Here is a 27098-nt window from a genome sequence, read left to right on the forward strand (position 1 = left end):
GGTATAGGTTGGAGAGGTGGGGGGGGGGCGGGCGGGCAGGGGAGGTTGAGAGGATTCACCAGAGACAGAGTGGGGAGCAGAACAGGCAGGTTGACTGAAATATACTGCTGAGGGGAGCAGCGGGCGAGACAGGAGAGGTATGCTGCGCCGTGTGGGTTAGCTCCCTGGCTGGGTTTCAAACTCATGCTGTAGTGGCTGCCGATAGCCTCATAGTGCTGAGACTTAACCCCTTGTGCCACCAGGGAGGCCCCCAAAATCCTATTTTTTAAAAGTTCACTGCTCTTGTTATGTAGAGAATGAACTGGGTGAGAGTAATGAGTACTAGGGAGATGGTCGGCTGGAAGATTACTGGTGAAAGATGATGGTATCTTCTAATATAGTGGTGGTAGTGGAGCTGGAGAAAAATAGTTGAAGATATGTTTTAGAAGGGAAGGAAGGATCAAAGGAGTTTTCAGCTTTCTGGTTTGAGCACTTGGATGGATTGTGGTACTATTTACTGAAATGAAGAAAACAGAAGCAAGAACAGATTTACAGGGAGGACATGGTGGGCTAGAGAATTCCATTATAGATAGACTAACCTTTTGCTATCTTTGCTATGTGCAAGTGGAATATTTGATTAGGACTTGAATATAAGAAATTGGAGCTGAGGGTCTCCCCGGTGACACAGCAGGTTGAGCTCTGCGCTGTGAAGCTGTCTGCAGCCTCTGCAGCGCGGGTTCAATTCCCTGATGGCCAGGGAGAAACCCATATGGCGCAGCAAACCTCTCCTGCCCTGCCCGCTGCTCCCCTCAGCAGTGTCTTTGGTCTGTCTGCCTGTCCTACTCCCTGCTCTCTCTGGTGAATTCTCTCACCCTCCCATGCCTCTGGCCTGCACCCCAATTCTTGTATAAATAAATAAATCTTTTTAAAAAAAGAAATTGGAGCTGAGAGGAGAGATTTGTGTTGGTGATGAGAATTTGGGAGCCATCAGCATATGGATGATATTTGAGGCAATGAGAGACATAATCACTGAGAGATTATGTGGTTCGATGATTATAATCACCATTGGGCCTATAACAGCCAGTGCAGTTGAATATCTTCTGGGCTTTAAAGTATTAGGTTTCAGCAATTGAGTAAATAAACTGCCCTTACAGAGCTGCAGATGTCAGTAATTGTCACTCTGTCTTGCCCTGAAATGCCCCACCCCATGATGGAAAGAGAGAAACAAGATCTTCTGAAACACAAGTGTCCCTAGCTCTGGCCTTAAGCTTGCTGGTTTCTATTTTCAGTGGACTGAAGGCCATGTCAGTTTTCTGCCACCTACAGGACAGACAATGAAGCTGAAAGAACTCCAGCGGCCTGCAGTCCCTGTGTGGAGCCCCGCTAGCCAGCACCCTGTGTGTCTGGCCACAGGTATGGCGATATTGCAGACAAGGATCCACTCTAAGGTTGTGGGGAAACTTAGAATCCAGAATTCTTTATTGAGCATCAGAGAAAGCTTTAGAGTCATGGGAAGGTGGGGTCAGCTTACAGCACAAAAAAGGGGATAGTAAATGTTTTTACTGGGGGCAGCCTTGCGTGAACTCTAACTCAGTGGCAGATACCTCACGCTTTCTTTGGAGTTATCACTTGAGAAGGTTCTACCTAACCCCTTTCCTGTTCTCTCCTCTCCCTAACCAGTTATACCCACAATCCATGCATATGTTTTTGCTCATGTACTGCCTCTTCCTGACTGTTCTTATGCCTAGGAACATCTGCTCAGCAGCTAGATGCCTCCTTTAGTACAAATGGCACACTGGAAATCTTTGAGGTTGATTTCAGGGACCCCTCTTTGGACTTGAAACGCAAGGGAGTCCTTTCCGCCTCAAGCAGGTACTATGTCTGAACTACTGGTGGGGGTGCAGAACAGATCCTGATCCTAACAGGGAATAGTGTGTGTTCCTCAGGGCTCATGTGGAGATCAGTGAGGAGAGAAGAAACTTCAAGTCAAAGAAAGGTTAACTCTGGGTTTTTTTTTTTTTTTTTGTGTGTGTGTGTGATGGTACCAGCAGTGTCAGGCAGAATCATGTGTAGAGACTCCTCATTGAAGCCTGGACCCAGAGTGTACCTCATCTCTCTCTGAACCTGGAGACTGCCTCCTTCCTCCCTTGGCTCTTGTGAAGAAAACGTTGTTATGCAATATCTCTCTTTCATGCCTACACCAAGCAGAATACATTGCCCTGGGGCACTGATAGGGCACTCACAGATTCTTTGGCCCTGACAGCCTTCCAGGATGGGTACTGGCACACACTGAGCATACATGCATGCAGGCACTGTGTTGGGGGCTCAGTCTATCCTGTTCAGGCCCCAAAATAGGCCTGGGTTATAAATACTGTTATTCCCATTTTACATAGACAAGAACAAAACTCTCAGAAGCTTGGATTTAAATCTAGGCGGTCTGACTCCCAAGCCTATCTTCTCTCCATTATTCAGGTGTTCTTTTATAGGCTTTGTAAGGATGAGGCTTACATTTTGAAGCAATGGTGCCCAGATTTTTGTACCATCAGGAAAATTAATAATCACTATATTCAAGTTACATAGTCAACATAAGTAATATACTTACCGTGCCATAATACATTGCAGCTTCTCTAATTTTTTAGGTTACGAATACAAATCTTTTTCTTATATCCCAGAGAATTATCTTGCCCATTTCATTTCAGAGATTACTGGCCTAGAATGCAACTTTCCATCTGTTGATTGATAAATCCTTTGTGCATATTTTGGTCCATCTGAGAGATATTAAGACAGACATACTCTCTTTTTCTTCTCACAGTTTAACCTAATAATGAAGGATTAGTTACTGTCCTCCATTTCTTGAGCCCCTATATCTTTTTATGACAGTATTCCTTATTTTTCAGGTTTTTAGAAAATACATTTTTTTAAAGATTTATTTATTTATTCATATAAGAACTGCGGTACAGGCCAGAAGTGTGGGGGGTGAGAGGATTCACCAGAGACAGAGTGGGGAACAGAACAGGCAGATTGACCAAAGTACACTGCTGAGGGGAGTAGCGAGCGAGACAGGAGAGGTCTGCTGCGCCATGTGGGTATCTCCCAGGCCAGGGATCAAACTCATGCTGCAGTGGCTGCGGATAGCTTCATAGTTTGTGTCTTAACTGCTTGCACCACCAGGGAGGCCCATAAAATATGTTTCTTTTACATGGATAAATAACCTGTATCTCTTGAGCAGGCAGGGGGGTGGGGAGATGTTACACATATTGGTGAGATATTCTTAGCCTCTTAGCAAGTATTTCAGAAAGGGTCCCTGAAAGGGGTAAACTAATTCAATAAAGTTTACAATCACGGAGATAAGAAAATTAGCAATTGGCAAGGGCTTGTATCCTCACAAGCTGAACAGCAACTTCAGCATGGTAGTGACTCCCTATTGCTAAGAGTTCCTGAGAAAGAGGCAATATAATTGCTTAAGAAACCTTGAAAATTGAATTCTAAGAATCTACATGAGATGTTTGTCTGTTTTATTTGCTGCTGTGTCTCCAGCACCTACAAAAATGTCTGGCAATAGATGCTTGTTAATATTTGTATAATTTGGGACCTCCCTGGTGGCGCAGCGGTTGAGCTCTGGTTTGTGAGGCTGCCCGCAGCCTCTGCAGCGCCGGTTCGATCCCCGGATGCTGGGCGAGGGTCCCACATGGCGCACAGACCTCTCCTGCCGCCCACTGCTCCCCTCAGCAGTGTACTTTGTCACTCTGCCTGTTCTGCTCTCTACTCTGGCTCTGGTGAATTCTCTCACCCTCCCACGCTTCTGACTGTACCCAGTGCTTGTATAAATAAATAATCTTTAGAAAAATATTTGTATAATTTATGAGCCACATTAGAAACTTTTGTATTACCAAGCTGAACATTCACTGCCACCTCTTCAGTTACAGATGGTCTTGGTGCCTTATGAGGTTTTTGGGTGGATGATCTGTTTGCTTTGTAGCCAACCAGGTTGCAGGGACTCTTTTTGAAATGTTGGTACTAAATTCAGGATCATGAACCTCACTTCACACCCTTCCTCCATGGCAGGGATTTGGGGGCTGTGACCAAAATATAGAATACATATAATTGATAGTACTTCCTGTCTACTTTCTTCTACCTTTATAATCATGTTCCAGCCTGGGTTAGGTCACTTACTCAAAAGTCAGTTTCACAAACTGTTGACCAAGATACCTGCTCTGTCGAGTGCATCCCCATTCTCTGCTGTGTGTGTTCTCTTTTCTGTGTCATCTTCTGTCTGGTTCTGTGGGAGTTGCAGCTCTGGCCACGGTACTAATAAAGCACTGTGTCTTTGGGCCAAATCAAGGTTTCCTTCCTTATGTATAAAGAAGAGGTTGTACATGAAGGCCTCTAGGAACCCAGCAAGCTCTGAATTCAGATCTTATGTCCATTCTCTCCTCTTATTTAATTCTTCTAGCTTAGTGGCCTGTACTTCCCTTTTTTTAAACTCCTCCTTGTGTCTACTATTATTTAGTACCTCTAAATAGGTACTTTTCAAAAGCTTCCCACTTCCTTTGCCTGCCTTTTTTTTTTTTTTTTTACCAGACCCATTCCTTAACCACATTTGAATCCTGAAAACTTCCTTAATCCTCAATCCAAATACATCAAAGAAATCTTATTTGTTTATAAATTCCTGCCTGAAAGAAAAATGTTCTGACACACTGCTATGGGTATAAAAAGGGACAACCTCAAGTGTTAGATAGCCTGATGAGAGTGCACAGATAGATACCACTGGATGCAGTCAAAATCAATACGGATTAGCATGTGTAGTTAAAAAAACAGTATTTGGTTTGTAAGGTGAATCTCACTCAAGAGGAACGGTGTCTGGAAGAAAAATACATTGTTTGTGTATTTCATTGACTTGTGAACTGAGGACATTGCTGCTGGCGCCAGAGACCAACATGAGAGCTACACTCTGCCCTCTGTCGACACAGCAAGCCTGGATCTCTGACCGCTGTCACCTCTGTATGGCCCATCTCCTCATAACATGGAGAGGCAGCTGATCAACCTTCCAGGACTTTTCTCTCAGTTCTAGCAACTTGGGGAACACTGTAACCTCTCCTCAGGTGCCTGTATAAGGGACAAAAAGCAAGTGGAAAGTATGTCTTGTGTACTTCTTTTAGTTTTCCTGTTTCCAGGTCTTTCATTTTCTATGGAGACATCAAGATCACAGTAGAGAGCATGGGCTTTGGAAGGACTCAGGTTCAAGTCCCAACTTCCATGTATTTACCTTTCAGGAACATTATTTAACTTCTCTGACCCTGTTTCTCCTCTCCAAATCTGGGGTACCGAGTCGGCACACAGAACCTGGTACATACTAGCCATTCAGAAAAGGGTTCTCCTCTTGGACAGCCATCACTGCATTCCACTAGCTTCGTTCTCCTGCTCTAATGACTGTATCATAGAAAGAGTGAGGAAAGGATAGTAGTTTCCAATAAAACATGCAAAGTTAACCATCCCCTCATGGGTCAATGCCCAGCCAAACAGGGCTGGCCCAAAGCAGGACAATTGAGTCCTAAAAACTTGCCCTAGTCTAAGCCCCTTCTGGCAGGGAGGCTGAGGAAAGGGCAGAAGGGGCCAGGCAAGTCTGGGATGAAGGGAGTAAAAAGAAAGCACAAGATCACAGCTGCCGTTCTCAGCCTCCCTCCTTCACTCACCAGGTCTCTTCCGAGTGTGTCTACACATCTCACCCCACATGTCTTCTTCCGTGGCCGAGAGGCAAGCCCACCCTTCTGCCCCACATGTCTCTGCTCCATCAGAACATGTGTTTTCTTTAGATACCGGCCATCATTGTGTGATTCCAGAGGGTCCCTGTTGTCGCCGTCATTATCCTGAGAACCTCGATAACAGAGAATCCATGTTCTTAGTTTCTATTTTGAAGCCAAAAGCTTTTAAAATAGTCCAACATTAGAAACTTTACACAGTAGCACAATGGACAGTCATCTACTTTCACTTAGATTCATTTGTTAATATTTTTCATGTTTGTACACTGGGCTCTCTTTGCCCATGACTGCCCCCTTCCATCCCTCCTGATGACTCTCGTTCCACAGCCCCTTGCAGAGCAGAAACGATTGACACTTCTCAAGCCCCCTGCATGGTCAAGTCCCTGCCCTTGCTTAGCTTGTCCTTGGTGTTCCCTGGCATGTCCCGTTCGGACTCCATGTCACTGTCGTGAGTGAATTTAGCAGGAGGACTGTGCTTTGATGTGCTTACAGAATGCAAATCATTTTGTCAACCCTGCGTTCTGCATTTCAGCTCTCTAACATAACCGGCCTTTGGTGACACCCCTCTTGCAGCCTCAAGTTGCCTTTTACTCTGTTCTGTATGTCCTGTCCTCCCAGTCCCATGCGAGTTTCTCACGGCCCTCTCTTCTTGTGTTCCTGAGCGACCTGTGACAGGGTTCTGTAGCCCCGCTGTCAACTTGCCCTCTGCCAGGCTGAGCTCTGGCCCCTACATAACACGGCAGTCTCCTTTGTCAGTGTGGAGCCGTTCTCCCCTTGTCGACATCTGCACAACCTTAGAAAACACAGCCTTTCTGACAGTAGCGTTAGCGCCGTCATCAGTGTCACCTCGGCTGCTGCTCTGCTTCAGATGCTGACCTGGTCTGAACCGGTGCTCAGCTCTTTACTTCTGACAGGTTGGTTCTGTGCTAATGACTAGCCAAACAGGTTCCTGCCTGGTCACCCACTGCACGTCTCTGCTGACTGTTCCCTGTGCATGGAACATTTCATTTGGGTTAGGAATCTTGTGACATCCTATGGGAATCCCAGCTTCTGTGGAGGGCTGTGGAAGTGTCCTTGTCTAGCAGCTGTGAAATGAAGGCCAGACCACCTGCGAGGCTCTAGGGCTTTCACATGCCTTCCCTACGGACTCTGCAGAGGACTCAAATTTGTCTGTAGGGGGTACAGGCTCCATCTTTCTCTTATAAGCAAGACACTGGCATTGTCTTGTTAGGCCCATGCTCAGAAAGCCAGAAAAGGGTTTCCCAAATTGTATTAATTATTCATGCCCAGCATCCCTGGGGGCAGACCCTTTGCTGCCATGTAGCATCTCCAGTGGGCCAACTTTATGGGAGAGGCAGGATGCAGGGAGGCCCTTGGGCCTTTCCTTACTTCCAATTTGAGAGGCAAGAGGAGACTGCAATTGTTGGTATAAGGAACCTGCTTCTAGTCAGGCACATAGTTCAGATCTTCCTCTAAACAGAAGACAGTATTTTATGATGTTTAAGAGCTCTGGCTCTGGAATAAGACGGGCCTGACTTTGAACCTTGACTGTCACTTCCTAGCCGAGAAATGGGAATAAAATTGCTAGCTGTGTATATCAAAGTTTTATAACTCTCTGTGCCTCAGTTTCCTCAGTGGAGAGTGAAGTTACTAATATCTGAGTATTAAAATATTAATATTAAGATATTAAAGCAGAATGTTAAATTAGCTAATACATGTGGAATACTTAAAACAGAGCCTGGCACGTAGGACATAATCAGTATATTGTCATTGCCGAGGGTTGAGGATTAAATCATCTATTTGAAGTATTCATCACCGTGCCTGGATAACCCCAATTATAATAACTTAAAAAAATTCCCCACACAATTGTAAGGCAGTGGCCTCCTGACTTCTGGCATAATACAGATGGAATGCTTTTCCAGAGAAAGGGCAGGATGGGGCAGAGGAGACCTCTGTTTTTGTGTCTGGGAACTGGGAGACTCCTGGCACCCAGCTGGGAGGGGGGGCCTGCATGAGGGCAGAGGCTGACAGAGACTCTACCTTTTGCTTTCCTGTGTGGACCTGAGTTGGTGCTGATGCCAGTTCCTCCTCTTTGTAGGTTTCACAAGCTGATCTGGGGGAGCTTTGGCAATGGGCTTCTGGAAGGCTCCGGGGTTATTGCAGGCGGCGGGGACAATGGCATGCTTACTGTATACAATGTGACCCACATCCTGTCTTCAGGGAAGGAGCCTGTGATTGCCCAGAGACAGAAGCACACGGGGGCTGTCAGAGCCCTTGACTTTAATCCTTTCCAGGTACTACATTTCATCAGTTGAGCAGGGCCATGCCGGGAGCGTCAGATCTGTGTGCAAGCACTCACTTGCGACCTCTGGTCCATAAGTGTGAGCCTTTTCCAGGCACTTACAGGGGAGGCTTTGGAATCCCCAAATGTGGGTCTTCCCCCTCCCCAGCCCCTTTCCTGTTCTAGCTTTCCCTGGCATGCTTGGTCTCCAAAGGCCTGTCTTCATACAGGGCAACCTCCTGGCCTCAGGGGCCAGTGATTCTGAAATCTTCATTTGGGATTTGAATAACCTGAGTGTGCCTATGACCCCAGGATCCAAATCACAGGTGAGGAGGCTTCTGGGCTGCTAGTTAAGAACGTGCCACTGATTTTCCCAGCGCAAGTCTTAAATTCTGGAGGCTGACAGAGACAGGCAATCTCAGTCTTTACCACTAGAGGACAGTAAAGCTCCACAGACAAAGGTGCTGCCATTAGCTAATGGGGCCGGGAAAGCTGGCAGGGGTGTGTGAGGGGTGGTTTTTGGTGGTCATTAACTGTCCTGGGGGCTTCTGAAAGGACAATGAAGAAAGGTGAGGAAAGTAAAAGACTTTGAGAGGAGCAGAGTACTGTTTATCACACTGTGCTAGCAGGGTGTAGCTACTAGGCTCAGTGGAGAAGGGATAAGAGTGGGACCCCAAGATAAATCCTTGTCCTTTTTGTGGGGAGGGGCTGCCTTGTCTCTGTATGTGGTTCTCCCGTGCAGTTGGGGCCTTGTGTATCTTCTGTTACTTGAGGGTTCCTGTGTGTCAGTTTGTAACTGGGCCCATCTTTTTGCTTTCTGGCTTTTCCCTGTCTTATGCTTACAGTATCGTGAGGTAAGTTAAATAGAATTTGATAGCACCTTGTGTCCAAAAAATAGCAATGAATTTTCTTTCTGCCTCATTCTCCCTGGGGTCAGAGTGTCTATGTTTCCTTCCTTCCCTCATCTCTCTCCCCTCCCTCTGTCACAGACAAGGATTATTTGTAAATTTCGACTCTATGCTCTCAGGAGTCCCTTGGGATGGGTGTAAAACCCAAGAATGCCTGCCATTCCCTCCACTTCCACACCAGTACCATAAAGGATCCTCTCTGGAAATTTTGAACTCCCAGCTCCTTGAGACTGTCTTGGTTTGGGTACCCCATATCTACTCTCAGACTTTCTGTGGGTGGTTGGGAGCAGTGGAACAGCAGATGGCTCTTGGTCCAGGGGTGACAGGTTGTCCTGCGCCCCCTCATCCTGCCACAGCAGCCCCCAGAAGACATCAAGGCACTCTCCTGGAACCGGCAAGTGCAACACATTCTGTCTTCTGCTCACCCCAGCGGCAAGGCTGTTGTTTGGGATCTCAGGAAGAATGAACCTATCATCAAAGTCAGTGACCACAGCCGCAGGGTGAGTCTTGGAGGCAGAGTCCAGGCTGGTCTCTGTCATCCTTGCCATTGGTGTGCTCCTCCCCGGGCAGGGTTCTTATTTCAGCTGTAGCATATGTGGGTTCGGCCCCATAGCGAATTTCCTATTGAGCATGAAGCTTGGGGAGATTCAACAGAGTTCATCCGGCAGCCACTGATGTGCCTTACTTCTTTGGGACCATCACTTATTCCCTGATGGCAGTGGGGTTCTCCGTCTTACAGAAGAGACACAAAAGCTGTCCTCAGGGTGGTCCCATTCCAACTGGGCAGAAGTGGTTCATACCCAAACTCTCAGGTTACATCACCCACTGGGGTCTGCTTTGTTTCTAGATGCACTGCTCAGACCTGGCCTGGCACCCGGACATAGCCACCCAGTTGGTGCTGTGCTCAGAAGACGATCTTCTCCCAGTGATTCAGCTGTGGGACTTGCGCTTTGCCTCCTCCCCCTTGAAGGTGCTGGAGAGTCACAGCAGGTAGCATCTCAAACCCTAGCCACATCCCTCTGGAAAGCAGGGAGGTACGGGGCATGGTAGGAGGCAATGAATGCCTGGTTTTGCTGCCAAACATTCTTCCTGGCTTCGAAGCTATCCCGGTGATAGTCACCCAGTCCTAGCATCAACCAAGAGGAAGGTTCTGGAGAAGACTCCAAGACTCCACCCAACTTCCAGAGATGGGAGTGGGCATAGGGTCCTGAAAAGTATTGGAACCAGCATTAAGTTCCCCTGGGAGTGTACCCAGGTTCTGGTCTCAGAATAACGTTCATATCTCTAGATGATGGGTTTGCCTCCTCCAGAACTTCCTAATAAAAGAACCTTGACTCTGGTCTGTCCTTGAACATGCTTCCTCTGAAGCTGTAGCTCTTGGACCCATAGCAGAGAAAGCAGGTTCCATAGTCTGCTCTTCCTCACTAAAGGGCCGTGCTGCCTTGGGGTCTTTGAGAGTCTCTACTCCCAAAGGGACTAGTCTGATTCCTACTGACTCACTGTCCCTGTTCTACTGTCCAGGAGAAGAAGCGGGCTGTCCTGCAGTGACCTCTGGGCGGGGGAGGGCTGCCACGCATGGGCATAGTCTCTGGGCTTGGCCTTGAGTTCTGGCAAAAAAGTTCAGAAAGTTACTTTGTTTTTCAAAGCCTCGTTTTTCTCATTTGTGAAATGAAATCAGCCTGTTCATTTGATAGGGGTGAGATTTTGCCAAGATCTGGACGGCACCCCATTCATTGTAGGTATCCGACAAAGGTTAGTTTTCTTTCCTGTTTAGGGGCATTTTGTCAGTGTCGTGGAGCCAGGCTGATGCAGAACTGCTGCTCAGTTGTGCCAAGGACAACCAGATCTTGTGCTGGAACCTGGGGAGCGGTGAGGTAGTGTGGTTCTTCTGTCGGGGTGCTGGAACGGGAGGAGAGGTGGTGGCGGAACCCCAGCTGCAGCTCTGTGTTCAGGGCTGCCTGGACTGCATGGTTTCTAGTGGCGTGTCCCTCCTGTCAGGTGGTGTATAAGCTGCCCCCACTGAGCAACTGGTGCTTTGATGTGCAGTGGTGCCCTCGGGACCCTCCAGTGTTCTCTGCTGCCTCCTTCGATGGCTGCATCAGTTTGTACTCTGTGATGGGGAGGAGCTGGGAAGTCCAGCAGATGAGACAGGCTGACAAGGTTTGAGGGGGTTGGTGGAGGGAAGGAGCCATTTCTATTTGGGGGAAAGAAAAGGACACGTGACCTGGGAAGAAGTGGGGCTGTTAGAGTCAGGGAGACTGAGGCCCTTGGCTAGGGAGGGCTGCACCTTTGCTCCATCACTCATCTTGCTGAGAGGATGTGCATTCCTCCAACAATATGGAGGAAGTCTTCGCTTAATTCTTGTTCTTGCTTGTTTTCTGTGATGTTTTAGGTCACTAGACCTCTATGCTAGGACCATATTTACCTCCATCTCCTGTAGATCTCCTTGTGTCTCACTCTGTTGTAGACTTGCCAGCAGCTACCTAGTAGGAGTCCTACCTTCACTACCAGGCCCACTTCCACCCCCTGGGACATGGGAGTCCAGCATTCATGGCCCACATTGTATATCTCGGGCAATCCTCCAAAAATGGATTTTGTAGGTGGAGTTCCTGGCAAAGATACCACTTCAGGCTGGTGATTCAGGTCTCTTTTTGCCCCCAGATCTCTTCTTCTTTCAGCAAAGACTGGCCTCTCCCACCATTGCAGGTGCCAGAGCAAGTGGCCCAAGCATCACTGGTACCTTCTCTGAAAAAACCCCCCAAATGGATGAGAAGGCCAGCAGGCGTTTCATTTGCTGTAAGTGTGGTGTGTGTGCGTGTGCATGCACTTGTGTGCATGTATGTGTGTGTGTGTGTGTATGTGTGTGAAGCTGTATGTCCAACAAGGCCTATAGGAGATTATCTCCACTGCTGTGTCTCAGATCAGATCCCACTCTGCCCTAGAGCATAGGGTTCCTCTAACTTCCCTCTCCAGTCCTCACCCTGATTGCTGTGCCAGCCTGCCTGAAGGGAGTTAATTGCATTAGACCTCCCAGTTAGGAAAACAGCCTGAGGTTCCACTGAATTTTCCTTTAGTCCCTACTTGTCTGTACTGGTAGAGTCCAGACACGTCAGGGTTAGAACATAAGCAGCAAAGGAAAAGCTGTCATCATCAGCCTCCGCCGAAAGCCCTCGCACTCCATGCCTTACCCACTGAGGCCCAGTGCCCACAGGCCCCGTGTTCTTCCCACCTTTTATCTCCACCTGATTCTTTTTTGTCCCCTGTGCTCTATTTACATATGATAACTTTTTGTTCCATGATTAACTCAACTCTGCAGCCTCACCTGTACCCACCCTGCCCTTCAGCTTCTCTCCTGGGCCTTTGAATCCAGCTGTGGCCTTTCAAGATCCCTTCTCAGTGCTGCCCACCTTTAGCCCTAGTCAAACTTCACCTCCTTTCTGTAACCTCACAGATTTATACAGCATGAATGATATATTCTAACTGTACTAACATTATTTATATACCTTTGTGGTTATTTATATACTACTACACGGTCATAGACTGAGGATAGGGACCATGTCTTATTCATTTTTATCTGTAAAGCTGTGCTTCTCCAACTTTCATGTGCATAAAGTCACCTGAGAATCTTATTAAAATCCAGATTCTGAATTTGGTCTGGAGGAGGGCCCAAGTCTAATTTTCCAAGTTTCCAGGTGCTGGTCTGGCCAGTAGCAAGGCCCTAAAGCACTTAGCACAATGCTTTAAATATAAAATAGGTGTACAAAAGTAGGAGTTCTTGATTTCAGAGTTAACAGTTTTATTGGGGACATAAGATTAGCATCTCAAGAAGCAGTGAGATCGAGAGGCCTGATTTCTCATAGCTCTGACATCTATTGGCTGGATTACCTTGGGTAAGTCGCTTAATTCAGAATTTCAGTGTTCTTATGTATAAAACAGAAATGGTAATACCTGCCTACCTTACCTTAGTGAATTGACATGAATCCCAAATAAGAATATATGTAACCACTTGCACTATACAAGTCAAATGTTCAGATGGGTTTGTTTAGCATTGGTCTGCAGTGTACAACTTGTGCTGTACGAGTCAAGAGAAGAATTCAGACTGGGAAATTTCATCAAGGAGGGGATCATAGGAAGGGAAATAGTGAATGGCCGGGGAGTAAAGCATTAGTTGTCAGCCATGACTGCAGTCAGAATAAATACCAATAGCCCGTCCCACCCCAGATACTCTGATTTTATTGTCTTGGGGTTCAGCTTGGCTCTGGAGGTGGCTTTAATGTGTATGTCGGATGGAGAATCACTGGTGTAGGAACTATAGGAAGAGCCACTTTTGTGCCAGGTGCTTCACAGAGAGACCTAACTTGGCAAGAAGGATACTCAGGTGGGGATATGGTAGGTTAAGGCACAGAAACAGGAATGAGGGCCTCCCTGGTGGCACAAGGGGTTAAGCCTGCACTATGAAGCAATCTGCAGCCACTGCAGCACGAGTTCGATCTCGGCTGCCCAGGGAGCAACCCACATGGCGCAGCATACCTTTCCTGTCTCGCCTGCTGCTCCCCTCAGCAGTGTATTTCAGCCTATCTGACTGTTCTGTTCCCCGCTCTGTCTCTGGTGAATCCTCTCACCCCCCCCCCCCCACATCTCTGGCCTGTACCCCAGCTCTTGTATGCATAAATAAATAAATCTTAAAAAAAAAAAGAAACAGGAATGAGCTTTAGGGATGTGGCGTAATCACATATATGAACGGGGGAGAGCTGCTGGAGGGCAGGTCTGGCCCTGTTTTAAAGGATTTTGTGCAGTTCAAACAGGAATTTAAGCCCTTTGCTGTGGTCTTTTGAAACCATCACCAGCTCCGGAGCAGCAACAGGTATAGGGTAGTAGGCTAAGGCTTGGGCTAGAGAAGGAGAAAACTTGGAGGCTCACAACTGGTCTGGTAATTTAGGCCTGGGGCAAAGGTGAAGAGACATTAAACAAGAAGAGGTGAGACTTTGTTGTTACTTGGCTACAGTGGGCCACCATCCAGGTGTTTCGTGCAGGCGGCTGGGAGGACGGTGGTAGCAGGTGCAGCGTTGTGAGTTGACAATGCTAAGAATGCAGCTGAGAATGCTTTTAGTGTGGAGCACACTCACTACTTACTTCCTGACCTTATTCTACTTCCGGGATTTCTCTTGTCATTAATTTCCTGTTAGAGTCCACAGATAGGTTCTTGTGATCCTGACTTGGTATTAATTTTTGACTTGATGGTATAATGTTTACCCTTCTTACTTTTCCTCACCAGTTTGGGGGGAAGCTGGTTTCATTTGGCATCCCCAGCACCCCTACCCATCAGGCGCCACAGTCTTGCCTCCGCCTAGTCTTTATCAGTCAAGTCACCACGGAATCTGAGTTCCTGATGCGCTCCACTGAGCTGCAGGAGGCCCTGGGGTCAGGAAATCTCCTGAAGTATTGTGAGAACAAGATCCAGCTTGCATCATTGCAAAGTGAAAAGATGCTTTGGCAGTTCCTGAAGGTAGGACTCTTGGAGGCTGGCTGCACCCCAAACCTGGGAACCCCACCCTTTGTGAACTCCAGGAGATGTACAGCCACACTGTGACCCAGATTACAGAGGCCCTAACCCTGTTAGGTTTTTTCCTACATGACACCCACACAAAATCTGAACGCAAAATCATCATTCTCTACCAGAGGCTCAGAAGCCATTTGCAGCTAGGGAAGCTGAGGAGTGTGCAACATTTGCCCTTGTTGCTACTAGTGCTGATGGCCTGGTACTTCACCAGAGCAAAGGTAAAGGTTTTGCCAGTGCTATGCCAAAGGCCAGTTAAGATGATGGGAAGGGAGAGAAGGGGCAAGAAGGGAAGAACCAGTGGGAAAGGTTCATCATTGTGAGGAGACTTTGTGTTTCTTTCAAGTAACCCAAGACAAATGACTGTGGCGGACTCAGGCCCACATTCCACTTACTATGCAGGGAGCTTCAGCTCCAGTGCTAGGTTAACTTCAGGTGTTTAGGACACCAGGAAGAGTGCTGTACCTGTCAAAGACAATGAACAAATGAAGGAGATAGCTGAAGGAAAAGAGAAATAACTGCCTGGGCAGGCAGTGAGAGAATTATTCAAAAATTTGGCATTGTAGAGACAAATGCAAAAAGAATGATGTGTCCCAGGGGTTCTGAGAAGAACTTGGGGTCTTTGCTTGAGGCATGGTTGAATTTATAAAAGTAGACACCAGAAATCTGGGGAGAGGAAAAGGCTTTCAGAAGGATCATCAACTGTAGAGTGAAGCTAGACAAAGATGTGGGAAGAAGAGTGATGCTTTCCTTTTAAGCAGGATAAGAACAGCTTTGGGAAGGGTAGGGTGGGACAGAGCATAGAGGGCACCATCAGGAGTTCAGCCTTTGCTCTGCTGAACAAAGGAGGCAGCAGTGTCCAAAGGACAGAGGCCTTCTGGTTTAAGAGCTGTCCAGCATGATGGTCCTGAAGCTGGGTGTGGGTGAACATTTCCATTTCCCAGGGAGTGGGCGGTAAGAGACTATCAGGAAGACCAGAGTCAGATTTCATGTTCAGTGTGGGGTAAATGGAGGGTCTAGGCCTGCTCACCCAGATTGGGGTAGGCCTTCAGAAGGCTTGGCCCTCCTTAGCTGAGACACTAAGCTGGAGAGCTTTGTTTACCGTGTCCATGCACCTCCCATCAGGAGTCTTCCTCAACTAGACATTTAGACTTACAAGACTACTGCAGGCTCACGTGGCCTTCATCTGGATCTGGGACAGGAACCACAGCTTGTCAGCCAGGCAGCCTCAGGTGGCCCTTTTCTATGGGAGTCCTTATAGCAGGCCATGAGGCCATTCAGAGTTCTCTTCTTCAGCTCCCAGAGAGACAGCTCCGGGGCAAGAGATGAGGTGTATCTCGGGCAGGTGTGTAAGTTGCCCTGGCTTAGAAGCCTCTTGCCCACAAGAGCCAGTATTTCTTCTACCAACTCCACAAGCATAGCGTCTAGTGTTCCTGCAAGGGGCCTACACGGTGCCGAGAGTCCTCGCCATCTGGGAGACCCGGCCCATGCTGTCCAGTTATGCTAGTCAATATAGGTCTGCTCAGGTGCCATTTACCTCCTAAGTAACGTTGCCTAGAACATTGACTCCTATCTGACATTTTACTCTTATTGGGTATTAGATCTAAGAAGTCAAATGATGGTCCAGTTCTCATGCAGAAGGGGGGAAAGGGTTTGTTAATGCTATGCCCCCAGCCCCACAGGAATCAAGTCGGGAGAGAAAGGGAGAGGCAGGATTGGCCTCAGTCGAGCACCTCTGGTAGCACAAAGAACAGTGTGGCAGGCTGCGCTGGCACAGCTGCCCAGCTTGTGCAGGAGGGGGTCTCTGACTCTCATTTAATGGAGATGCCTGTGTTCTATGGTTCCTTAGGTTTCCTTAGAGCAAGACTCCAGAACTAAGTTCCTGAAACTGCTGGGGTACAGTAAAGATGATCTTCAGAAGAAGGTAAGCTGCTCTCACATCTGACACATGGGCTTGATGCAGAGGTGGTTTCCCGGGGAAACCACCTCAGAATACCTCCTCCCAGACTTTATTAACCATTTATGAGCATTTTACCCCATGGGCTTAGGCTTTTTAGGAGTTAGGGGAAAGCTCAAGGATCTTAGAGAGTCCAGTAGGCGGTGTCTGGCCGTGTGAGGAAGCATGACGTCTGTTTACCCTTGTGCTGGGAAGGGTGGTGCTCACGGGCCTTCTCCGCAGGTGGCCACATGGATGAAGAGTGACATGGGGCCTGCTGAGAGCCCTCAGCTCAAGGGAGATGGCCTCCACCGGAACAGACAGCAGGCCTTCAGCAGCCAGGTTGGCCGGAGCCCAGTCGTCTGGACCTAGAGTAACACCCTTCCCTTCCCGGTCCTTTGCTTTGCTCCCAGTAAGTGTCCGGCTTCCGTAGAAGTCTTCAGCCTCCTTACACTTGGAACCAGAGTGAGCCCAGAGTCTGTAAGCTTAGGGGGTGGGAGTGGAGGTGTGTTTCTGCCAGAAACTGGAGTTCTTCCCAAACCTTACCAGTTATTCTTTTAGCTTTACCCTTTTATGGCCAAACAGAATTCCCAGAGAGAGCTACTAAGCCAGCTCCCTTTCCCTGGGTTCATTTCCTAAGCAGCCACCACTGTCCTTTGTACAGGCCTCCAAACACACCACAGAGGAAGCCTCTGCCTCCTCAGCCTTCTTTGATGAGCTGGTCCCTCAGAACATGACTCCATGGGAGATCCCCGTCACAGAAGGTACAAGGACTCGCTGTGCTCGGGAGTAGGTGGATTCAGAATTCTCGGACTTGAGGACATTTCCATCTTGTCCCTTGCCTCCTACCTCCTTCCCAGCATCACAGATGCTGCCTTGTTCTGTTTCCAGTTAGAGCTCTCCCTGGGTTTAGATTTTCATGGCTAGGTTCTTCCTGTGGAAGGCCTTCTACCCCAGTATCTTTTTCTGTCCTTTGTCTTCTTGCTTAACGGACTGTGACTCTGTTCCTGCTGAGCAAGCACACTTCACACTTGGGATACTGCCCCCTGAGTCCCGCCTGTGGGTCCTGGTCTTGGAGCCTGTCCTTAGAGGGTTATCGCTGGACGTGGTCACCCCAGGCTACTCATTACATTTTGTTGCTGATGAATGAAGCTCGGGACTGTTTTTTGGGAAGGAAGACTGAGTGATACAGAGCTCGAGGAGGTGTGGGCTCTGCAGGGGATGAGGAGCTGGGGTCCGAGGGCTGGCTGAGGTGGAGGGGTTGTCTCTGCCTGCAGACGTGGACGGACTCCTGAGCCAAGCCCTCCTGCTCGGGCAGCTGGGCCCTGCTGTGGAGCTGTGTCTGAAGGAAGAGCGTTTTGCTGATGCTATCATCCTGGCCCAGGCTGGGGGTGCAGATCTGCTGAAGCGAACACAAGAGCGCTACCTGGCCAAGAAGAAAACCAAAGTCTCCTCGGTAACTGCCTGCCATGCCAGGAAGGAAGTGGGGGATACCTTAGACCTTGGCAGGAAGATACCCACTTATTGGGACTCCCCTTCCACCCTCCTCTAACCATTCTCACCTCACCTCTCGCCCCTCATCAGCGGTCTAACAGGAAGTCTGCTCATGAGTGGCTTTCCTAGCACAGGCGAGGCTCCCACTGGTGCGGTGTGACTGGCTGATGGCCTCCCTCCCTCTCTGCCTGTTACAGCTTCTAGCCTGTGTTGTGCAGAAGAATTGGAAAGACATGGTGTGTGCCTGTAGCTTGCAGAACTGGAAAGAGGCACTGGCCTTGCTACTGACATACTCAGGACCAGACAACTTCCCTAAGCTCTGTGGTAGGTGACCCTAAGCCTTAGGATGGTGCAGTGTGACTCCAGCTGGAGTCTGTGGACACCCCGAGGGTGGAGCAGAGGTGCAGCCCCAGTTCTGGGAGGCCAGGCCGTGGCAGGGACAGCAGTGCATGCCCCTACTTGCAGTGGAGAGCACCTATTGTCTGTCGGACTGTCTCCTTCCACATCCTGGTATAGATCTTTGCCCTTTACCACAGAGCAGGTTTCACCTCCATGTTGTCCAAAGCCACTGCAGCTGCTTGTGCATAGCTCATGGTCCTCTACCTATTCCCAAACAGAAGGAAGAGGATCATAGGAGAGCTGTGCATTAAAGAAGTTTCCATCTCTCTGCAGACATGCTGGGTTCTCGCATGGAGCAGGAGGGTGGCAGTGCACTAACCTCCGAAGCCAGACTCTGTTATGTGTGCTCAGGGAGTGTAGAGCGGCTGGTGGAGTGCTGGGCAAAATGCCACCAGGTTTCATCCCCCGTGGCTCTACAGGTACCCCTTCTCTGCAGGACACTGGTCCCTCCACACCAAGCTCTTAGGAGATGCAGGGATGTGCAGGGACATCCAAGTCAGTTTTCTAGATGCCCAAACTGGAACCAGGGCATTAGGAAGATGAGAAGGACAGTCGGTGTCCAAGAGCTTCTCCCAAGGAAGAGACAACACCTCCTTTCTTCTCAACAGGAGAGACTGGACAGCATCTGCTTAGATATTAACCTTCATAATTTTTTCCCACCTCAGATTGGTTATATATGTTTACTCTATATTTGAGTAATTGTGAGCCTGGCCCTTTTAGCTACTGTGAAAAGTTCTGAGACTCTAAATGGTCCCACACACTGCAGGTGACCAGAGGAGGTGGGGGCCACTGCTCATGGGGAAGCAAAGTCACACATGAAAACGTGTAACAGAGCCTAGACTTGCTGATGAAATTGTTGAGCTACTAGTAGAAAAGGCAAGAAAGAAAAAAAAGACACAGACATATGAGGGTCTAAAATCCAGATGGGCCCAGTTGAGCCCAGTCCTAGCAGCTTGGGAAGTGAGGCCAAGTGGCCCTTCTGTCAGGTTGCTCGTATGTCATCGCCTGCTGCTTCCACCTTGCTCTGGCTAGGTGCCCTCATGCCCATAGTGAGAAATTCCTGGCTAAGCAGCCTGGGCCTAAAGAGCAGGGTGTGCTTTGAAGAGGACTGACTGCCTTCATCCTTGTCCTGCAGGACCTGATGGAGAAGCTGATGGTCCTTAACAGGAGCTTGGGGCTACTGCAGGGCGCTGATGGGGTGAGCCCAGGTCCTGCCACAACCTACAGGATCACTCAGTATGCCAACTTACTGGCAGCCCAGGGCAGCCTTGGTGCTGCCATGAGCTACCTACCCAGTGACTGTGCTCAGGTGAGTGGGCCACATGGAGGGAGCAGATCTTTTCATTCAGTCAGATAACCCTGACCGAGTACTTCCATGTCGCAGGCACTCTGCTCAAGGCTGAAGCTTCAGGATGAATAAGATCTCTTCCCCCAGGAAGCTCACAATCTCTTGGGGGAGGAAATCAAATTTTATGTAATATGTGTGATAGCCGTAGTGCCATAACAGAAATTTGTACATAATGCTCTGGGACTTAGCAAAGGGCTGGTTTTTCCTGGAGAGGTCAAAGAAGCCTTCCCCTTGGTTAAAACACTTGAGCTGAACCGCAAAGACATAGCATACAACAGATGAAGGATGTTCTAATCAGAAAGAACAGCAAGGGTGGGAAGCTTGGCAGGCACTAGGGACCTTTGAGTTAGCGAAGGTGCCCAGAGTGTACAGGTCAGCCCAAGTTTGAATGCTGTATGGGGCCAGGCTTGTAAGAGGGACTGTTTGCTTATATTAATTTTACTTAACACAGTTCTTCATTATTACAATGTTTACAGCCACCAATTCAGCAGCTGAGAGATCGACTTTTTCATGCCCAGGGTTCTGGCATCTTGGGCCAAGAGTCTCCCCCATTCCCATTCCCCCGGGTGGTTGTGGGAACCACCCCCCACCATAAAGAGACAGCATCTTACAGAATGGGATTCCAGCCTTCTCAACAGGTAAGACTGTATTTACTCACTCAAAAATACTTACTGTCTGCTAAGCCTAGTTATGGTTTTAGACACTTGGTATATGTTAGTGAACAAAAAATGTTGAAAATTCCTCACTTCATAAAGCATAGATTCACTCATTTTTCCAGTAATTGTTTACGGAACAGCTGCTAAGTTCTTAAAACAGGTGTGCAAACCATGCTCCTTGCCCTCGACTAGCTCATAACTACATGAAAAGATAGATTTGTAAAAATCTTAAATACCATGATAAAGTGGTTGTCTTATAAGGTGATCTTATACCGTGGTGAGGGCTAGATAAGGTACCACCAGTGCTTGTATAAATAAATAAATAAATCTTTAAAATAAATAAATAAAATGTTTAAAAAAAAAAAGAAAGAAAGCATTTACTTGAGGGGGGAGTAGCAGTTCAGGGAATGTTTCAGAAGGAGAATGATTGTTCTGAGTCTTGAAAACTAAAAGCTCTTTAGGGCAAAGGAAAGGGTAGATGAAGTTTATTTCAGGCAGAGGGAGTGGCATGTACAGAGGCAGTGGAGGCGGGTGGAGAAAGCCTACTTGAAGAACTATTAATATTTTAATGGGGCTGCAAAACAGGTATCTGTGGAAGTGAGGTGAGGTTAGAGGAAGCTGGTAGAACAGGTAGAAGTTAGAGAATTCTGTGCATTCTGTGTTCAAGAGCTTAACTTGACCCTAAAGACAGGAGCTATTGAGTGGTCTTATGCAAAGGGAGGGGAACTATGTGTTTAGGAAGGGCAAGTCTGAGGTGGTTAGGAGACAACAGCAGAAGGTGATGAGGACATGAAATGACCTAGAACTGGAGAGTGAGGTTGGATTTGAGATATTTAGTAAACCTAGGTATTTATTTTTCTCCTGAACAAATGGTATGGCACTTTTAATTCTGATTCTCCCTTGTTCATTTTCAGTATGTAGAAATGCAGTTGGTTTTTTTTTTTTTTTTAAAGATTTCTTTACTTATTTATGCAAGCACTGGGTACAGTCAGAAGCACAGGAGGGTGAGTGAATTCACCAGAGCCAGAGCAGGGAACAGAACAGGCAGACTAATGAAATACACTGCTGAGGAGAGCAGTGGGCGTGGCAGGAGAGGTCTGTTGCGCCATGTGGGACCCTCTCCGGAGGCCGGGGATCGAACCGGTGCTGCAGAGGCTGCAGGCAGCTTCGCAGCCCAGGGCTCAACCACTGTGCCACCAGAGGACGCCCTGCAGTTGGTTTTTGTGTGTTGATCTTGTATCCTGTGACTTTCCAATATTCAGAAACAAGTCTGCTGAACTTTTTTGTGGATTCCTAGGTATTTTGTATATAGTCATTTTGTTTGAAAAGAAACGGTTTTATTTTTCTATATGCCTGTATGTAATCTTTATGCCTTTCTTTTCTTTCCTTTTCTTATCATAATGGCTGAAAGAAGAATGGCAAAAGAGAACATCCTTGCCTTGTTTTCAGGCAAGGGAAACATTCAGTCTTTCACTATTAAGTATGATATTAGTGGTAGAGTTTTTTGTAGATGTTTTTTATGAGTCTGAGCAAGTTTCCCTCTATTCCTGGTGTACTGAATTGTGAATTTTGTCAGATTTTTCCCCCTGTATCATTTTACATGATCCATATGATTTTTCCTTTGGCTTGTTGATATGATGGATTATTGATTGATTTTCAAATATATTGAACAAACCTTGCATGATTTGGAATAAATTCTACTTGGTTATGATATATTATTTTTTTGTATACACTGTTAGATTTGCTAAAATTTTGGTGTGTGTGAGTGTGTGTCTAAACTTAGGAGAAAATATGGGTTTGTCATTTTATTTTGTGCTGTCTGTTGTTGGCATAAGGGTGATACTGACCTCAGAAAATGAATTAGGAAATGTTCTCATTCTGTTTTCTGGAAGAAATTGTGTAAACGATGATCTTTGAATGTTTAGTAAATCTCTCCGGTGAAACTATCTAGGTCTGGAGACTTCTTTTTGAAGAGCTAATAGATAAGACTGTCCAGGTTATCTGATATAGATAACTGTCCAGGTTATCTATTTAATTTTCACTGGTAGTTGTCATTTTTGAAGAATGGTTCATTTCTTCTAAGCTGTCAAATTTATGAATGTAAAGTTAGTATTTACTTTCCTTTTAATGGCTACCTGGTCTGTTACTCTGTTTCATCCTTGAGTTTGACAACTTGTGTCCTCTCTCTCTGACAATCTTTATAGAAATTTATGAGTTTTATTGATGTTTTGTAAGAACTAGCTTTTTGTGCCATTATCTATTGCTTTTCTGTTTTCAATAACTTACCTTCTCCAAGCATGGACCCTTTTATTTCTTCACAGGTGGCAACTCCATCTCCAGGGCCAAGGATTTTCACACCTCAGTCGTCACCAGTGATGCCCTTGACAGCTGCCCATTCGAGCCCTTACCTGGGCTGCAGGATGCAGAATATAAGCGATTACAGAGCGCCTGGGCTCCAGGTAGCCCAGCCTTTGTCCCTGGGTCCTGGAGTAAGGCCTGGTGAGTGAGCAAATGGAGATCTGGCCAGGCAGATCACAGAGGAGAACAGTGGCCGTCCAGCATGGCTTTGGGAGGTGTATTGTCTGTCTGGTGAGAGGACTCTGGAATGTGAATCTGAGTTCCCAGTACAACCACTGGGTTTGTACCTGTGAACAATATACTTAGCCACGATTTTGAAAAATGGGAGTACTACTTATGTTGGTCAGTTCAGCCTGTTGGGATTGTTTTGAGGGTCAAATGAGAAATAGAGTTAAAAGTACTTTGTAAATGGTAGCTCTCTAAACACCTGTGTTAACCATTTATGATCATCTTTAGTTTTGAGTTCTGTTCTTTCATTGCTGCCCTGTTCCTCACTCAGGTGCTCTGAGTCCCAAATTGACATTTGTTGGCAAATAAACTGTTTCTCTTCTGCTTTAGCTGTATCTCAGCCACAGCAGTTGAGAGGGCAAAAGTCACAAGCTCTTAACCCTGTGGGAGTCCCTGGATTGTGGCCTTTTCCTGGTCCCCTGACACCCACGGCACCCCTAGACATCATGCAGCCTGGCTCTACCTCCCTGTCTGCGATGCCTCAGCTGCTCCCTGTGAGGCCACCGGGTCTCAGCCCTATGAGCTCCCAGCCCCTCGCGGCTCCTGTCAGCTTCCCTGTGGCACACCCTCCGGGAGGACCAGGTGCTCCGTGCTCCGGTGCTCTCCCCGCCATCGGCATCTCGCCTCCTCATCCAGGTCAGTCTTCCTTCTTTGAGTCACTCCCTCTCCTCACCACCCTGTTACCGCTTTGGGAGTATCGTTCCTTGAGCAGTGAAGTGGGGCCTGTCAGGCTGGAGCATGCGAATTGAGAATGCGGCCAGTCTGCAGAGGGAGATGTGGTGGACACCAACTGAAATAGTTTTCAGTTCTCCAGACTAAAAATTTCCAGTGTTCTTGACCATACCCTAAGTACCTCTACCTTTGTACCAAATAGGACCTCAAGATTCCTTGAAAAATGCCGCAGCTCCCAGGGGAAACCTTCAGAGGAAAAAGGTTAATGTGTATCTCCCCCACCCCGTATCTCACCAGTGACCCACATCTGGTCCCTGGAGAGCTCAGCTGGGTCCTTCCCATCTTCAGCCGTCCGCTCTGGTCTCTCTCCTTCCCCCTCACTCTTCTCTCCTCTGCCCCCTCCTCTTTCCTTCTTACACACGCTCGCCAGTCTTCCCGCTTCCTGGTGCCCCCTCATCCTTCTCTTTGTTCCTTCATAATTTTGCCATTCCCTCAAACCAGGGCCTCAGGAGCCTGAGGAAGTTAAATGCTTGCGCCTTTTTCTCTCTCTCTAGTTCCCAGAAACATTTGTACCCCCAGCAGCCATTACTGCTCCAGTTATGAACCTCACCCCTGAGCCACGAGGGACCCTTTCCTTACAGCCCCCTGTCCCCTGTGTGGGTCATGCTCCCCCTGGGGCTCCGGGAGAACTCAGCCTGCAGGTAATAGAACAGTCTGTCCCCTTCCTCTTGGGAACTTTGCAGCCCTCCTTGGGTGTGGACAAGCAGGGGGCATGGTAGACAGGCCTCACTCTTCAATACAGAGGCAGGTTCTGACTGGAGGAAATGGAGGGTGATTGCAAGTGTCCTCACTGTAGAGACGGGTTAGTGCCCCTCTCCCTGTCTCTGCTCTACGGGGGGCAGAGGACCAGTCCTGGGGACGCCATCTTGCCTGTGTCTCCTGTCTCCCTGCTCTTTCCTTAGCGATGTCAGCAACGACCACCTGAAAAGGTGGAAAAGAAGGAGCTGCCCCCGGAGCATCAGTGTCTGAAGACCAGCTTCGAGGCGCTTCTGCAGCGCTGCTCCTTGTGTGCCACGGATTTAGTGAGTCTGAACCTTCCCCACAATGCCCTCCTCACACCTGTAGGTGTTTCCAGAACCCCTTGTGTGACATTTCTTGCGCTGCCCTTTGTCATGCTAGCTGTATCTTATAGTTATTTGATGTCTGTGTGGAGTGGGGGGATCTTGTCTGGTCCGAAGTCCAATTCCCTGGTAGAAGGACCCAAAAGCATCAAGAGTTGACTTTTGGAAAGGCAGCAGGGAGTACTGGGAGGGAGGGTGAAACAGGAGGAAGGAAGCCTGCTGTTCCTCCACCGGCTGTGTCAGCGTCATCACGTCATTGACCCTCTTTGGGCCTCCCCTTCTCTGTGAAACAAAAGAAGCAGCATCAAGGCCTTCTAGCTCTAGTATTCTGTGATTCTTTATATCCTGTGTAGTGTGGGGCTAAGGGGCTGGAGTCAGAATTGTTTCTTTCTCTGCAGAAGACAAAACGGAAGCTAGATGAGGCAGCCCAACGTCTAGAATGTTTATACGAGAAACTTTGCGAAGGGACAGTGAGTACATTAGCAGTGCCTCCTCCACCTCCTGCCTCTCCACCCTCACCTATGGCCAAAGGGGACCCATGTCTCCTCCCATCAGCTCCCCACAAAATACACATATCTCATCTGAACTGGGCTCCAGAACTTAAGTCCTCTCTTAGCCATCCCTGCTGCCAGGGGAGGGGCTGGGCGCTCACTAACCTACGATCACTTCCTCCACAGCTCTCGCCTCCTGTCCTGGCCGGGCTCCACGAGGTGGCCCGCTGTGTGAACGCGGGGAGCTTTGAGCAGGGCCTGGCGGTGCACACCCAGGTGGTGGGGTGCAGCAGCTTCAGCGAGGTCTCCGGCTTCATGCCTGTCCTGAAGGCCGTCCTCACCATTGCTCTGAAGCTGCACATCTAACCTAAGCAGCATCTGATGGAAGCCACTTCTGCTGTTACCCAACAACTCCCTGCAGAAAAGGGGAATTTTGGAACAGATTCAGTTTGTTTTCCCCACCCCCTTCCCTTGCTGTCAGATATGTGATGCTCTAGGCGTGGCTCCAAACCTGCTGAGTGCCTGCTTCGTGCCCCTTGTGCCTGGCCTTCTAGGACCTGCCCAGGGCTCTGTCCACCCTGGAAGCAGTGTTTAGAGCCACCTCCTCACTTGCCTCCTGCCACACTCCCAGAGGCCTGGGGCAGAGTGTCTTCTCCTCCAGGGCATTGTGGTTAAGTGGCTCCTGAGGAGGTGAGCAGGGTTGTTACTTCTCAGTCTACCTCTGCTGTACCCATCTGTGGGTCTTTTGTTTTTCCCCTTCTGTGGATGACGAGCCTGACCTGGCCTTCCCCTTGCATCTGACTTCATATTTTCAGGTACTTATTTCTCTGAACCCTGGAGCCTGGGGTAGAATTGACTGTTGCTCACTCTTGGAAGAAGTCATGGACTTGAGAGATGGGTTCTGAGCAGAACCGAGAGAAGAAAGTTTGGTCCTTTTGAAAATCTGCCAGCATTATCCAGGGTGGGCTAGGTTAGTTGGAAGGTGGGGGGTATGCACTGCCATTTGCTGGGGGCTGTCTTGGGCTATGAGAAAGGAGCAGAGGAGCCAATGCCCAGGGGGAATAACCCTGGCCCAAGGCCCTAGATTATTCATTCTGTGATAATAAGTCCAGTTCTGGAAAGGGGCCATGTTAGCAAAAGATTCCTCTAGCACTGATCCTATAAGGTTGGAGGCCCTTCTCCCCTCTCAGCCCCCACGTGTCTCAGGGCTGCCTTCTCTGGCTGTACTTTCACGGTTGGATTCTGCATTTGATGCACTGATGTGTTTAATGTGCAATAAAGTTGTGTTGATTTGGTTTCCTCAGTCATCTCCCAATTATTTCCTTCGGGTCCTATTTTGACGGCCTCTCTTCCTTGTCCTCTTTGTTCTTGCTCCCTGCACCCCCGTAAGGCAGGGGGAGAAGTTTGGGGGCAGATGGGGAGTCAAGTGAGTTGAAGAAAGGAGGGAGTCAGTGAAATTCGCTGCAAGATTCTCTTGCTCTGTGTGTGTGTGTGTGTGTGTGTGTGTGTGTGTGTGTGTGTGTCCCCGTCCGTCCCTCCCTGCATCACATTCAGCTCCAGGGTTTCCCCCACACCACTTCAGGGTTGAGCTCAGCTGCACAAAGGGGCTGGGTGTGAAGCCAGGGGGTACTACCTCTAATCCTGTTGTAGATCCCATCGTGTCTGCAGGCTAGATGTGTGTGTTTGGGAGGAAGGGATTGTTAGGCAGTATTTGTTTGTAAAGCCACTTGCTCTTCAGATAATACTTGCACTAACTTCTATTGATGAAGCAGTGTGAGCCCCAGCAAAGTCCTTTCCCAAAGTGTCTTTGAAGCCAAGAGCCCATTGAAGGGAAGAAAGGCCGGGAGAGAGGATTAGTTTGTTCAGCAGCTGTGAATTTCAGTGGGAGGTTGATGAACTCCGAAGTCTTTG

The 27098-nt window shown here is 48.2% G+C and overlaps 1 protein-coding gene across 1 annotated transcript; it reads left to right on the top strand.

Annotated features, from left to right (window-relative positions):
* Nucleotides 1-1298: 1298 nt before the first annotated feature.
* Nucleotides 1299-25560, top strand: SEC31B (SEC31 homolog B, COPII coat complex component). The gene is made up of 25 exons (XM_084245908.1): nt 1299-1392; nt 1728-1851; nt 7837-8032; nt 8250-8345; nt 9284-9427; nt 9775-9917; nt 10702-10801; nt 10926-11087; nt 11589-11723; nt 14203-14433; nt 16334-16408; nt 16664-16762; nt 17085-17184; nt 17698-17876; nt 18112-18238; nt 18587-18732; nt 19449-19622; nt 20138-20299; nt 22639-22816; nt 23234-23539; nt 23778-23836; nt 24130-24276; nt 24541-24657; nt 25095-25166; nt 25374-25560. The coding sequence occupies exons 1-25, from the start codon at nt 1314-1316 to the stop codon at nt 25551-25553; spliced, it is 3531 nt and encodes a 1176-aa protein (XP_084102034.1). The 5' UTR covers nt 1299-1313; the 3' UTR covers nt 25554-25560.
* Nucleotides 25561-27098: the final 1538 nt, after the last annotated feature.

Source organism: Talpa europaea (assembly GCF_964194135.1).
Source record: "Talpa europaea genome assembly, chromosome: 10".
NCBI classification, from domain to species: domain Eukaryota; kingdom Metazoa; phylum Chordata; class Mammalia; order Eulipotyphla; family Talpidae; genus Talpa; species Talpa europaea.